The sequence below is a fragment of the Grampus griseus genome (genome assembly GCF_964374135.1).
Source record: "Grampus griseus genome assembly, chromosome: 5".
NCBI classification, from domain to species: Eukaryota; Metazoa; Chordata; class Mammalia; order Artiodactyla; family Delphinidae; genus Grampus; species Grampus griseus.
In genome coordinates this window covers 56,369,144-56,385,647 of record NC_138998.1, presented here as the reverse complement: position 1 = coordinate 56,385,647, position 16,504 = coordinate 56,369,144, and the positions used below count along the sequence as shown (strand labels likewise).

The 16,504-nt window shown below is 38.0% G+C and overlaps 1 protein-coding gene across 1 annotated transcript in view; it reads right to left on the bottom strand.

Moving 5' to 3' along the window:
• Window positions 1–16,504, bottom strand: part of PIK3CA (phosphatidylinositol-4,5-bisphosphate 3-kinase catalytic subunit alpha) — a gene marked incomplete at its 3' end in the record, with an annotated part of 111,264 nt that overhangs the window by 31,146 nt on the left and 63,614 nt on the right. Inside the window, exon 2 of the mRNA XM_082655669.1 lies at window positions 262–688. Coding sequence (XP_082511795.1) covers window positions 262–613 — 352 coding nt within the window. The 5' untranslated portion in view covers window positions 614–688. The remainder of the gene's footprint in view (window positions 1–261; window positions 689–16,504) is intronic.

The window sequence follows — 16,504 nt, the reverse complement described above, 5'->3', positions numbered from 1 at the left end:
AATATAAATCATCCCTACAAATGATACTTCTTAAAGAAAACTTTACAGAATAATACCAAGGTGTTAAAAACAGTTCCTCAGCCTAACAGTCAAAAAAACTTTAGATTTGTAATGATTTTTATTTTGAAATCTATTTATTTAAGATTACAAAGGTAATTAACCAGTTCAGACAAAATATTTTACTAATGAGAAAATAGTTAAGCTTCATAGTTATTTGCATTTAGAATAGAATGACAAGGCCATTTCAAAATTTTATCATACCAATTTCTCGATTGAGGATCTTTTCTTCACGGTTGCCTACTGGTTCGATTACTTTTAAAAAGGGTTGAAAAAGCCGAAGGTCACAAAGTCGTCTTGTTTCATCAAAAAATTCTTCCCTTTCTGCTTCTTGGGTAACACTTACGAAAATGTAAGAAGATTCATCTTGAAGAAGTTGATGGAGAGGGTATTTTCTCGCTTCTTTAAATAGTTCATGCTTTATAGTTATTAATGTAGCCTCACGGAGGCATTCTAAAGTCACTATCATCCCATTTGGTAGTAAACATTCTACTAGGATTCTTGGGGGCATCAAGTGGATGCCCCACAGTTCACCTGATGATGGTCTTGGAGGCATTGTTCTGATCCTTACAAGTTTTACATATAAAAGTACTTTAAGGAATTAGATGCGTGGCTGTCCCAAAGCAGAAATCTAAACCAAAGAAAGAAAACATATGTTAAAAGAGAAACAACCATCAAAGAATACATTTATGGTATTACTAAATGCAAAAATTCATTTTCTGTAGTTTGAAATGATTAGGGTAAGTAATTACAATTCATCTTAGATTGTTGCTCCTAATTAGGCTAGAAGAACTGATTCCAAAGCAGAAATTAGAAAAAAAAAAATCACTTGTATTTAATAAATTCATTCAATAAAAAAAAGTTTTATTTGAATGGACTTTTAAAGTCAGTTCTTAACAAGACAGAGCTGGGGCTATGAAGAGAATAAATAGTTAAGTTGCAACTGAAACCAAAATTCCCGTAATATATCATTCTTTTCTATTTTATGGAGCAACAGAATTTGGGCTGGAAAGGCTCTTTTAGATCATGGGTCCATTGTTTTTATTTTACAGATGAGTAAAGTAAAGGCTAGAGAAGTCAAATCCTTTTGCTTTTACACCCCTACTTCCACCCTATGGTAACTAGAATTTACATAGCTTAGACTTTTTTTCTTTCTTAAGAAAGAAAAATCATTGTAATTTCCTTTTTTGTATTGATTATTGTCTAAGTGATATCTTAGACCATATCTAAGTTTTTTTTTTGTTTTGGTTTTTTTCGGTACGCGGGCCTCTCACTGTTGTGGCCTCTGCTGTTGCAGAGCATAGGTTCTGGACGCGCAGGTTCAGCGGCCATGGCTCACGGGCCCAGCCGCTCCGCGGCATGTGGGATCCTTCCGGACCGGGGCACGAACTGGTGTCCCCTGCATCGGCAGGCAGACTCCCAACCACTGCGCCACCAAGGAAGCCCTAAGTATTTTAAGTATAATTAAATTTACTTAAGTATAAAGCTTAAGTATAATAAGCTTTTAAGTATAATTTAGTTATATATTCACTATAATGTAAAGTGTCATCAATGCATTTTCCTTGAGATATAATGATGAATTTGCAATGATCCATCCCTTTTATCAAATAACCCAGTCCTAATACTTCTGATTGAAATGAACTGATCTACATATCCAATGACTCTTTTTGTCAGTATAATGTTCCAACACACTGTGTTAAGCACTTATATTATTTGGAAAAATATTAAGTATTATTACAATCTGAAGCCCTCATTTATTTTAGATGTCAACAACCTTAGGGGTTCCTTTGGAAGATACTGTCAAAACCCACAAAACAAAATTTTATTTCTTGCTGTTTATATTTTCTTTTATTCAGTAAGCTAAACTGTAAAGATATAAGAAAAAATAAGGTCTGAGATATTAAGAAAATAAAGAAGAAATAAAAGTTAAGCAAGAGGAATGAATCAAAAAAGAGCCCAGATAACTTATGTATTCAATTACTCTATCAGGCACTGTAGACAATAGCTATAAATGACACTTTGTTTATTCACCAAAAATGTATTGATGTTGTCCCCAGGACCATGTTAGGTGCTGGGAATATGATGATAAGTAAGACAGGCATGGCCCTTGCTCTCACAAGACAAAGTCAAGAGTGTGAAGGTTATGTGTATATGGGTGTGGGGTAATAAATTCACAGGTACAAAACAGAAAAAAAATGTTCTCATGAAGTGCCAGGTGCTATAAAAGCACATAGAGTGGTCACCTAACTTAATGGAAGTTGGAGTGGGAAAGTTTTCCATAGGAGGTAACATATAAACTAAATTCTTTAGGGATAAGCTGGAGCTGAACAAACACAGTGAGAAAGAGGTGAGGAGCACGATATATCTAATCCAGAAACCTATCTCTGACTCCTTTATGTCATGCTCGCCAACAGCTAATCCATCAACCAATTCTGTTAATTCTATATCCTGAATCTCTTAGTACCTTGGGTCGGGCCACTACTATTTCTTGTCTGGACCACTGCAAAGGCCTAAATGTAAGTCTTACTACATCTACATTTGCCCCCTACAATCCATCTTTCTCCTCACAGCCAGTGCAACCTAGAGACAACAATAGAACCTATTTTGATCAGACATTTCTGCTGTACCCATTCTCAGTTGCAAACAAGTGTTTATGCTTCAGAGTTATAACATGTGAAGGAGGTGAGGAGTGGAAATAGGAGAAAGTTCAAGCCCTCTCCCTACCTCTGGAAATACAGAAATCAATTGAAAGACAATAAGGAATAAAAAATTATTTTTTAATACCTGAAAATATTTTCTTCAAATTTATAAAAGGGACTCACTGAAGTTATAGGATTTAAAATATAATTATCCTATTTTCTATACTTTTAAAAGAAAATTCATTGGCTAGCAAAAAGACCAGATGGATCAATCTGAGTGCATAATTATAAACTGACTTAAGCTAAGCTTTTTAAAAACATACAAAAAAATCTGAAGAATGCAAGGGAAAATGCCAAATGACTACTTTTAAATGATGATCTGCCTGCACAAAAAAGTTCAAACAAAAACAAAACCAAACCACAAACCACACTAAAACAGCAGCTGTGTTTATAGTTTTCTTTGTTGAATGGCACTAACTGATCTATGTTACGGAATCATGCAGGCAACTATTTTATATATAATAAATAACAACCCCCAGAGTCCCATATGTTTCCTAAGAATTAGCAAAAGAGAAGTCTAGTACAACAGGAGATCACTGATTCTAATCCTTATTCTACTATAGTATATTTATGGGCAATTAACAACTAGTAAATACTCAAGACATGCCCTTCTCATTAAGAGAATAAATGCAATCACAGCTATAAAACACTTGTCGATCCTGGAAGGCAGGCACTGGTCGACACTCTGGTAGTACTATACAGAAGAGAGAGGAAGCTAACTTTGTCTTCTTCTGCCAGGCCTTATTCTGTTCAAACCACTACCTCAGAGCTCACAAGAACAGAAGTGTAGAAGAGGCAAATGGAGCTAACACTTAGTATTTAGTATGCATCTTGCACTTATGCAGGCAATAACCCTTTTGGTGTAGGTAATAACCATTTTACATATGAGAAAACCGAAGATCAGAGAAGTAAAGTTATTCGCCACCAGTAAATGTTAGATACGGATTTTGAATCCAGGTCTAGATGATTTCAAAGTGTACATTATAACCATGCTGCTATTTGGGCTTCAGTTATGGCAGGAATATTCACTGGTGGTAAATAAGAGAATGGGCTCTGAAGTTACACTGGATTCACATTCTGTCTGCCTTAGTTAATAGTTGTATGGCCTTGAGCAGTTTAATTCATCTCATGACACCTTATATCACTCCCCACCCCTGCCACCCACTGCCCCAATTTGTTATGTTGGGATAATGGCATATACTTCATCAGACTGTGGTATTAGATGAGGTAATATATGAAAAACATGTAAGCAAAGAGACTGGCACACTGTAAGCACTCAAAAATGTTAAATATTATTAATAAACCTGTTAAGTATACCCATATTATCTTTTCAAGCTATTATGAATTATTCAGGACGAGCATCAGTTAGGGATGGGAAAAAGGAGCTTGGGTTCTTTTACAGAGGGAAGCAAGTAAATAAGGAGCTTCAGCTTCATAAAGCAGCGCCAGTGTCAAGTGCTGAAACTTGAAGGTAGCACTGGTATTGCAAGGCTCACAGATGAGTTTAGAATGTGGCTCAGATGCTGGTACTTTTGCAGCTGCTTCTAGTTCCCCAAACCCCTAGTATCCCCATTTAATTGGTACAGCTATTTATGGCTTAGGTGTGAGGAATCCTCCTTTTTGGAGAAATACTTGCTTGTGCCAGGTTCTAGGTTAAATAGTATGAAAACAATGGTAAATAGATGCTTTCTCTTTGGTTGTTTAGTTTACTGGGGAAAGACAAGACACAGGAACAACTTTAACAATGGAAAATTGTTATAAGACAGAATATGAACTTTGGAAAAGTCACAGGAAATCTCCAACTGCCTGAGGAGGCTAGGGAAGGCATCACAGAGGTAAAGTCTGAGTATTACAGATTAGTAGGGATTTTGCAGAGAAGAGGTGGCTTGGACATGGGAGAGCTAGACGAGGAGGGTGTTTTAGATTGCCACAAGAGTATGTGTGCAAAGTCACAGACCATGAAAGAATGCACCTTTTACCAGCAATACAAGCTGTTTTTATTACTTGAGTATGAAGTGCATGAGAATAGGTAGGATATGTGATAAAGAAGGAGGGGTGAGAGGTAGGCAGGGGCCAGAAAGGTGAGCAGACTCCATTTTAAGGAGTTTGAATTTTATGTAGTACACTCTAAGTAAAACGGAGTCTCTGAAGTATTTTGAACACAAGAATGACATGACATTTTTTTCATGATTTTTAAATTCAGATTTCTTAAAAAAATTGTTTTTAAATATAGGATATAACCAAATAAACATTAAACCAAGGTGTAAAAACTTTATCTTCTCAATTTCCCAAATTTGGAGGAAAATCCCTAAAGTTAAGAAATCAGAGTACGTAACGTTTTAAATAAATGGCCTTTACACTACAGAAAAAATTAAATGTTGATAAAGAAGGTGGAATTATCCAAACTTAAGGGCATAACCTATTTACAAAGAAAAACTTATTTGAAAAGCAGTAGAGGGGGATAAATCACTCTAAGATTAATATTTAAAATACGAATCTATGCAATTCGGAGGTCTGAGGTGACAAAAATGTATTTGTTAGAAAGAAAACACTTTAAGAGTCAAGGAACTACTCTATTGGGCTTTGGAGTTCAGAATGCCAGGACTAAATAGTCACATATTGACAAATCACAATTATTCAGAACTGTTAGGAAATAAATTGGTTTTGCTTATCCTAATTTTTTTTTTTTAATTTTATTTATTTAGTTATTTTTGGCTGTGTTGGGTCTTCGTTTCTGTGCGTGGACTTTCTGTAGTTGCGGCGAGCGGGGGCCACCCTTCATCGCGGTGCACAGGCCTCTCACTGTCGCGGCCTCTCTTGTTGCAGAGCACAAGCTCCAGACGCGCAGGCTCAGCAGTTGTGGCTCAGGGGCCTAGTTGCTCCGCGGCACGTGGTATCCTCCCAGACCAGGGCTCGAACCCGTGTCTCCTGCATTGGCAGGCAGATTCTCAACCACTGCGCCACCAGAGAAGCCCTATCCTAATTTTTAAATATATCTAATAATGAGTTATTTCAACTGGGGCAGTTCTGTTTTCCTAAAAGAGTATATATAAATATATTTCACAACTTACCCTTTTCTTGATGAATTACAGTCCTCATTATAAAATGAACTACTGTGCTATACGAAAATACAAGATAGCAAAGCTTTTCAGTATTACTGAGGAGTCTGAGGGTATTTCTGACCCTAAAACCAATGATCCCAGGGTGGAGACTGATTTAAAAACGCTCTCATCCCCTGGTTTTCTAGCAGTCAATGGTCACTTCTCAGCTGTGGCCAGACTGCCTTATGAGAGTAGCCTCCTGTTCTTCTGTTATTCATTTCTACTCAGCATCCACATTTGACCATCGTTTTCTAACAGTCTATTAGCTAAAGGCCAACAGACCAAATGATGATATGAGAACCTCTGCTTTATGAGGTTAGAACAAAACATGTAACAGATACCTTGCTAATCAGGGACTTCTGTTTACTTCCTTGTTCTGGTATTAAAATTACTGTTAAAAATTACTGTGCTTGGGCAGGAGGCACTGAAAGTCTTTTTTGTTCTTAGAAGGACTGAACCTGCATTTATGTCTTGGTAGGGGTTGGGTCTGTCTGCATTAGCAGTCCATGTGGGATGGATGATATTGCTCAGCAGGAGTAAACACACCTTTAAGGACAAAATATGCAGCAGAAATGAACAGTAGAAAATAGTCTCAGACTCTCCACTGTCACTTGACTTTTATAGTGAAAGGCTTCTTACTTCAATGGGCAATTCAGTATTTTGAACACTTAGTGTGCACTTTCAGCCCAAAAAGACAATGACATTTTGACAATTTGTTTTTAACTCCTAAATTGAAAGCCTTTCTCCATTTATATTAAAATGTTATTTCCAGATTTCATCCTTTAAGGCAAGGGTTGTCAAACTATGGCCCACAGGCCAAATCCAACTCACCACCTGCTTTTGTAAATAAAGTTTAATTGGAACACAGCCAATAAACCATGTTTACGTATTGTCAACGATGCTTTTGCACTACAACAGTAGAGTTGAGCAGGTGCTACAGAGACCATGTGGCCTGCAAAACCTAAGATATTTACTATCTGGCTTTTTACAGAAAAAGTTTGCTACCTCTGAAAAGGTATCAGAATTACTTGATAGCAACTGGAGAATTTTCTAAATGCACAATGGCTAATAAGTCATCCCAACCCTACCTTTACAACCACAACCCTATACTTTCAATCTAAGTACTTTGAAAACAAAAACAAAGACATTAATTTTAAGCCAGTGAAGTTAAAGTCTTGAAATGCTGAAGTATCTCATAAGTCACTTAAATATTTTCAGTGTTAGGAGCTCACTAACTGATGTAGAAGTTTTTGTGAAGCACTTCTAAAGTTATTCCTAAAGGTTGTTATTCCTAAACTTCTTTATTCCAACAGTTCTGCCTTCTCTATCTCTGAACATATTGACAGAGATTAGAATTTTCCCTAGGTCTTTTAATCCCAATTCCTTTAACCATAATTCAGGTGAGACAGTTTGTTGTCATCTTCTTTGCCATCACTGGATGTGTTCTTTTGCTAATAATATTCATCTCAAAATGCAGCAACCAAAATCTAGTACAATACTCTAGAGTCAATATCACCAAGGCAGAGTACAGAAAACTATTAGTTGACTGTGGATTATGAGTCTCTATAAACACTGGCTAAGACAGCAGAGACCTTTTCTAACTTGATTACTTTAAAATATACATAAAGCATATCTTATATATTTTTAATTCAGATTTTAATTTCAGAAGTATATTATGTTTAAAATAGTTGTTTCTAAAATATCAATATTACATCTGCATCAGAAAGTCATTAAAAATAAGAAAGCTATTTTTAAGCATACACTTGCAAATTTAGGGGATATCTATATGGACTCGATTGCAGCTTAATCACCCCAAACAGCCACAATTTGCTAAAATAAGCACCTTGTATTTTCTAGATATATATGTCCCACAAATATAGAAGCTGCATAAATGTTGAATGACCAAAGATTTTACAAACACCATTTTTTTATTTAACTGATACATTTAGCAAATGTTATCTGATTTCACTGACACATTTACAAATGTGTATCTGTTTAGACATATGTTGACAAGATATTTTCTACCCTCATTCTCAGATAGGTCAACAGGAAAACATTAAAGTAGTTTTGTGGCTAACTCAGTTGCCACCGCTGCATCCCAGCTGCATCTATTTGCTCATTAAAACTTTTCTGTTTTTTTAAAAAATTACAAATGAACCTTTAGTTTATTTAGAACAAGAGAACAAAAACTTGCCTCTACACTTACTACAGAAATAACATGATTTAAATCTCAATAATTCCATGGTTTGATTAATCTCTTTAATATTTATTTCCAGAGTTAATTACTTCCTTTCTTAATGTTACCCAGCCTCTTATGTATTTCTATAACTGTACCTTAATACATTATTATTATATTACCTACATCCATGTTTGACTTCCTGATAGACTGTGAACTTTTCCAGGATAGGGTCTTTATTTGGGTCACTATAATCCTACAGCATAAATGAGTAAGTAGGAAAACTAATTTGTTGAAATTATCCCAGGGAAAATGTAACAAGGCCCTGAACAAAAGAGTGGTAGCAACAGTAATAAGCAAGAAAAGAGATAGACGAAGATACCTTGTAAAGGAAAATCAAAAGCACTGAGAGATCAATTAGATTTAAGGGATAAGAAACCATTTTAAACAAATTTCACTGCAGTGGTTATGCATGGGAAGCAAGTGTCTTTCAGTACAATTATTCTGAGCCCCAGTTAGGGCCTCTAAAATTCTCTTCCTCTAAGAGTCACTGAGCTGTTGTTGGAGTGAGTCCAAACAGACAGCTGTAATATACACAAGCTCTGGAAGGATGCGTATTATCCATTTCTTTCAAAGTGCTGTCCTTCACTAACCTTTACAAGCAGATCATGAGAAAACAGATTTAACTCATTATTTTAGTGATTCAGACAGACCTTAACAACTTCGGGTTGGAAAATCAAGTTCTCATGACCAGGATATAGAAAATTTAAATTCCTTTAGAAGGTGATGCAATTCATTTTCACTATTAAATTTGTAGTGCTATAAAAAAGGTGTTATGAAAATACATTTCAGAGATTTAATGCATTATATAACATAAGCGTTCCCTAACATGAGGTCCATAGATGGGCTTAGGAAGGGTCTTGCTAATGGATTTTTAAAATAATGACAATTAAGGTCTAGGTCAGCAATGTTTATACTGATGGTTTTTTTTAAAAAATAAATTTATTTTTGGCTGTGTTGGGTTTTCATTGCTGCACGCGGGCTTTCTCTAGTTGCAGAGAGCGGGGGTACTCTTTGTTGCGGTGCATGGGCTTCTCATTGCAGTGGCTTCTCTTGTTGCAGAGCATGGGCTTTAGGCATGCGGGCTTCAGTAGTTGTGGGACGCAGCCTCAGTAATTGTGGCTCTTGGGCTCAGCAGTTGTGGCTCGCAGGCTTTAGAGTTCAGACTCAGTAGTTGTGGTGCACAGACTTAGCTGCTCCGCGGCATGTGGGATCTTCCCGGACCAGGGCTCAAACCCGTGTCCCCTGCATTGGCAGGTGGATTCTTAACCACTGCACCACCAGGGAAGTCCCTCTACTGACAGATTTTTGATTATCAATAAATGTGAACAAATGTGTAGCAGAATCAAATGTGGTAAACAGGGACTTCCTTAGTGGCCCAACAGTTAAGAATCCACCTTCCAATGCAGGGGACATGGGTTCAATTCCTGGTCGGGGAACTAAGATCCCACATGCCATGGGGCAACTAAGTCTGCACTGCAACTACTGAGCCCGTGCACGCTAGAGCCTGCGCGCCACAATTAGAAGAGAAGCCTGAGCGCTGCAACGAAGAGCCCACGTGCCGCAACTAAGACCCGCCGCAGCCAAGTAAATAAATTAATAAAAAAACGCTTAACTAAAAAAAATGTGGTAAACAAACATAAGTCATTAATAAGGTGAAATACAGATTAATAAATATTTGATCTTAGATTAAATTATAATTTTCATGTTTTATATAGATACATAAAGAAAACATACCAAATCTCAAAATATAGTCACTAATTTTCCCAATTTGAGCTTATAAAAATTCAAATTTTACTGTGTGATAGGATAAATTAAAATTTCTTAAAATTTAAGCTCAAAGGGGCCTAAATATTAATAGAGGTGAAAATTGGAAGGACAGGATTATGAAGTAAATATAGTTAAACAATGTGGAAAATACAGTAAGAGATATTTCATAGTAGCACACAATTTAATGGGACAAATGATTCCACACTGACAAAGTTTTCCAGAAAATATTTTTCTCATCTTTGTGAGGGAGTCAAGACAGATTATCACAGCTTCATGTAAAACAGGCAGCAGGCAGTCAGAAGTAAACTGTAAATCAGGTAACTCTAGAATTCCCATTCACTTAATGAATAATACTTCAAATAAAAAATACATTAATGAGGGACTTCCGGGAAGATGGCGGAAGAGTAAGACGCGGAGATCACGTTCCTCCCCACAGATACACCAGAAATACATCTACGCATGGAACAACTCCTACAGAGCATCTCCTGAACGCTGGCAGAAGACCTCAGACCTCCCAAAAGGCAAGAAACCCCCCACGTACCTGGGTAGGGCAAAAGAAAAAACTAAACAGAGACAAAAGGATAGGGACGGGTCCTGCACCAGCGGGAGAGAGCTGTGAAGGAGGAAAAGTGTCCACACACTAGGAAGCCCCTTCGCGGGTGGAGGCTTCGGGAGGCGGAGTGGGGGAGCTTGGGAGCCGCGGAGGAGAGCACAGCAACAGGGGTGCGGAGGACAAAGCGGACAGATTCCAGCGCAGAGGATCGGGCCGACTGGAACTCGCCAGCCGAGAGACTTGTCTGCTCGCCCGCCGGGGCGGGCGGGACTGGGAGCTGAGGCTCCGGCTTTTGTCGGAGCGCCGGGAGAGGACTGAGGTTGGCGGCGTGAACACAGCCTGCAGGGCGTTAGTGCACCGCGGCTGGCCGGGAGAGAGTCCGGGGAGAAGTCTGGAACTGCCGAAGAGGCAAGAGACTTTTACGTCCCTCTTTGTTTCCTGGTGCACGAGGAGAGGGGATTAAGAACGCTGCTTGAGAGAGCTCCAGGGACGGGCGCGAGCCGCGGCTAAAAGTGCGGAGCCCAGAGACAGACATGAGACGCTAGGGCCGCTGCTGCCGCCACCGGGAGGCCTGTGTGCGAACACAGGTCACTAGCCACACGCCCTTCCGGGGAGCCTGTGCAGCCCGCCACTGCCAGGGTCCCGGGATCCAGGGACAACTCCCCCGGGAGAACGCACAGGCGCGCCTCAGGCTGCAACTTCTCGCCGGCCTCTGCCGCCGCAGGCCCGCCCCACACTCCGTGCCCCTCCCTACCCCCGGGCCTGAGTGACCCAGAGCCTCCGAATCAGCGGCTCCTTTAACCCCGTCCTGTCTGAGCAAAGAACAGACGCCCTCCGGCGACCTACACGCACAGGCGGGGCTAAATCCAAAGCTGAGCCCCTGGGAGCTGTGAGAACAAAGAAGAGAAAGGGAAATCTCTCCCAGCAGCATCAGAAGCAGCGGATTAAAGCTCCACAATCAACTTGATGTACCCTGCATCTGTGGAATACCTGAATAGACAACCAATCATCCCAAATTAAGGAGCCCTGTGGATGAAAGGCTCTTGGTGCTGCAGCCAGGAGTCAGTGCTGTGCCTCTGAGGTGGGAGAGCCAACTTCAGGACACTGATCCACAAGAGACCTCCCAGCTGCACATAATATCAAACAGCAAAAATTTCCGAGAGATCTCCATCTCAACGCCAGCACCCAGCTTCACTCAACGACCAGCAAGCTACAGTGCTGGACATCCTATGCCAAACAACTAGCAAGACAGGAACACAACCCCACCCATTAGCAGAGGCGGCCCAAAATCATAATAAGTCTACAGACACCCCAAAACACACCACCAGACGTGGACCTGCCCACCAGAAAGACAAGATCTAGCCTCATCCACCAGAACACAGGCACTAGTACCCTCCACCAGGAAGCCTACACAACCCACTGAACCAACCTTAGCCACTGGGGACAGACACAAAAAACAACAGGAACTACGAACCTTCAGCCTGCAAAAAAGGAGACCCCAAACACAGTAAGATAAGCAAAATGAAAAGACAGAAAAACACACCGCAGATGAAGGAGCAAGATAAAAACCCATCAGACCTAACAAATGAAGAGGAAATAGGCAGTCTACCTGAAAAAGAATTCAAAATAATGATAGTAAGGTTGATCCGAAATCTTGGAGATAGAATGGACAATAGAATGGACAAAATGCAAGAATCAGTTAACAAGGACCTAGAAGAACTAAAGATGAAACAAGCAACGATGAACAACACAATAAATGAAATTAAAAGTACTCTAGATGGGATCAATAGCAGAATAACTGAGGCAGAAGAACGGATAAGTGACCTGGAAGATAAAATAGTGGAAATAACTACTGCAGAGCAGAATAAAGAAAAAAGAATGAAAAGAACTGAGGACAGTCTCAGAGACCTCTGGGACAACATTAAACGTACCAACATTCGAATTATAGGGGTTCCAGAAGAAGAAGAGAAAAAGAAAGGGACTGAGAAAATATTTGAAGAGATTATAGTTGAAAACTTCCCTAATATGGGAAAGGAAATAGTTAATCAAGTCCAGGAAGCACAGAGAGTCCCATACAGGATAAATCCAAGGAGAAATACGCCAAGACACATATTAATCAAACTGTCAAAAATTAAATACAAAGAAAACATATTAAAAGCAGCAAGGGAAAAACAACAAATAACACACAAGGGAATCCCCATAAGGTTAACAGCTGATCTTTCAGCAGAAACTCTGCAAGCCAGAAGGGAGTGGCAGGACATATTGAAAGTGTTGAAGGAGAAAAACCTGCAACCAAGATTACTCTACCCAGCAAGGATCTCATTCAGATTTGATGGAGAAATTAAAACCTTTAGAGACAAGCAAAAGCTGAGAGAGTTCAGACCACCAAACCAGCTCTACAACTGCTAAAGGAACTTCTCTAGGCAAGAAACACAAAAGAAGGAAAAGACCTACAATAACAAACCCAAAACAATTAAGAAAATGGGAATGGGAACACACATATCGATAATTACCTTAAATGTAAATGGACTAAATGCTCCCACCAAAAGACACAGATTGGCTGAATGGATACAAAAACAAGACCCATATATTTGCTGTCTACAAGAGACCCGTATGCTAACACATATATATGGAATTTAAGAAAAAAAAAAATGTCATGAAAAACCTAGGGGTGAAACAGGAATAAAGACACAGACTTACTAGAGAATGGACTTGAGGCTATGGGGAGGGGGAAGGGTAAACGGTGACAAAGCAATAAAGAGGCATGGACATGTATACACTACCAAACGTAAGGTAGATAGCTAGTGGGAAGCAGCCGCATAGCACAGGGAGATCAGCTCGGTGCTGTGTGACCGCCTGGAGGGGTGGGATAGGGAGGGTGGGAGGGAGGGTGACGCAAGCGGGAAGAGATATGGGAACATATGTATATATATAACTGATTCATTTTGTTGTGAAGCTGAAACTAACATACCATTGTAAAGCAATTATGCTCCAATAAAGATGTTTAAAAAAAAAAAAAGTATTGCATATGATGTCTATGACATATTTGCTTCTTATAATAATGAAACTTCAGAAAATTCACTGTGTGTTATCAAATGTGATTGTCTCGAACAATTACTGAGTATGATCTCAATCATCAGAGTGAAAAAACGTTACCGTGGAATCACATGGGACTCTGAGACTCTCTGATACACATGCACCCCTTACAACACCTACACAGTGACATACATGCAAAAGGTACTGCTTGCCTCAATGTTTGCATGCAAGAACAAACAAGAAATGTGTGTCTCTGAAATAAATTGTTAACTTTTCATGCCAATATAGGTATTTATTGTTTGTGGGAACATCATTTAATAGATAGGTATTAACACTTTTACAATTGGTTACTTAGGATACTGTATTTTAACTCAGCATCAGTCAGTTTTTCTGAAATGTGATATATTTTCTTCCTCCTTTAATATTTGTACTAATGACAATGGTACCTAACATTCATTGACCAATTACTACATGCCTGTGCTTTCTTTGTATTAACTTGGAACAGCCTGATGAGCTGGATACTCATTATTTCCATTTTATAGGTAAGGCACAGAAGTTTGAATTGCTTGACTAAGTTAATAGCTAGTGCATGGTGGAGCCTAGATTTGGACCAGTAATCTCTAGCATCAACTCAGTTTAACCATTGTACCATACTATACACTAAGTTATATATTAGTGTGTTAAATGTATAATGTTCTACAAAATGCCTGACAGGGGTTTGCATTTGCCATTGGTTGATTTTAAATCAAGTGAAAATTAGAAGTGTGACTCTGAGACTATGTTAAAGTGAACTTTATAACATTTAAAAAATAAATTTACTTATTTTGTTTTAAAAAAAAAAACATTAATAGTTTGCCTTGTTTTTCTATTTGTAGAAAAGAGTAGTAAATTCCAATTCTTTGATTCCTCTTTATTAATCAGGCCACCTTGTGACTAATAGCAAGCATTGGTAACACAGGTGGACACGGTTAAGTGTGCCTCCTTCTGCCTAAAGAAACGAACAAAGCTAACCATTCCATAAAGAGAATCTAACCAGGTGACTTAAGCTTTAACATCTTAACACCTGTAACAAATGAATAACCAAGGAACCTGAAAATGTTTTAGAAACCTCTACGTTTTTTCAATTATGGTATTATTCAGTATTTAGTAGCATATATGAAAACAGTCTTATTTTAATGGCAGAGCAGAAATGGTCTAACCTGAGGGTTTTGCTTTGGTTCAGATCACTGCTCGCTCCATCACCCTCAGCTCTGCTGACCCTATGAAGAACTCTGCAATTATTAAGACTTCCCCAGGAGAGGAAATTTCAGTCAGTTTCTTTATTTGCACAAAGTGAAAAAAAAATTACTACCTCATAGTGATGTTATAAGAATTAAATGAGATAATACATGTAAAAAAATCCTTAGTATAGTGCTTGGAGCATAAAAATTCAATAAAGGTTCCCTCTTCTTATCTATTGGATCAATGCTATCTAGATCCACGTGTCCAGAAAGGGACACAACTTTATTGTTTCAGGCCTATTGTAAGGAGATGAAAGATATTTTTTTAAATGATTTAAAAAATATTTTTGATGCAGAATATTTTATTGATATATTTGATATCTGTACAGATGTCTCTGTCCCCATCTTTGTATTTGTCTCTGTATTCTTACTGAAACATGAAATTCCTAAAGGATGAGGCCTGTTTAACTCAGTCCGTACATTCTCAGCAGAGCATAAGCATCAAATGGTCATCTAACATATTTCAATAATGATAAAACACAAGAGACATAAGACAAAAGCAGCTGGAAATACAGAAATTCTTATTTTAGAATTATGCTATACATAATTTGTAAAATCTACTTTAAGTTTACAATGAGATTCTACTGGTTTTTCTCATTTAAAGAAAAAGGAGGAAAATTGCAATGAATAATAGAAATAAAAATTCAAAGTCATGGTAACAAGTATTTTTGGTTCTTTGGACTGAAAAAAAATAATGACCAGTGAGGGAAAGCAAGAAGTAAAGGGGAATAAAATAGACCATACTACCGACTTTCTCTTCATGTTAAAATAAATGCCTTTTAATTATATCTGGATTGACTGGAAATAAGCAGTGATGATCGATGATCTTTTGGGGCTAAAAACCAACAACATAGCTCATGTACATTTAGTAAGATACTATTTAGTTCACAGAAGCAATACTTAAAGGAAATTTGGTATAATGTAAAGGGTAATTTTTTAATGAGAAAAAAGATACTTTCCTTGAAAAATGGTTACAAAGTAGTATCTTTTATATACAGAGAGAAACAACTCTATATTTAAGTTTAGCAGCTGTATTTACATTTAAGAATCAAGAGTATACTTCAACACAACAGTGAAAACAGAAGCCTAATTATGCACCTGATTGCCTCCATGAAAATTTAACCAATGTGAGATCAATGAAGAGAACAGCCCAGTAAGGAAGCATGGCCTACTACAAAGAAATGCAAAATATGGAGCAGTTCTTGAAATGTTACTCCAATTTCCTGGTAAGCAAAAATTTTAGCTCCCATGGAAGATGAAAAGAAAAGGTCCTGAAAGCTTAATCTCTTAGAAGTCAAAGTTTATAACCAAACTTATTACTGATGATAACCAAAAAATAGGCCTCACAGTCCTAATTCCCCTTTACAAATGAGACTCATGTCCCATATATTTCAGAAAGAAAGTCTATTTATTACTATTTATTACTTGGAGTTATATAGATGATGCTAACTACACACTGTTCCTTTCTTGATTGATGGGTTCATTTAAAAAAGTATAAAAGGGATCTACTTTCCAACTTAAAGTCAGTATCAAAATTAATTCTCCCCTCTTTTTCTTTCCAAAGTCTGGGGCTTCACAAAACATAACTTCACTCTTTTTTACACTAATGAAGCTAACACCTATCCGGGACTTGGATGTACTCCTTTGAAGAGACAAAAGAGTACATCATCCAGGGCCCATCTAGATAAATTCATTAAAGAGTTTAAGAATATCTTCAGTAAATATCTTAATTAAATTAAAACATCTAGAAAAAGGTAACACTAGCAATGTGT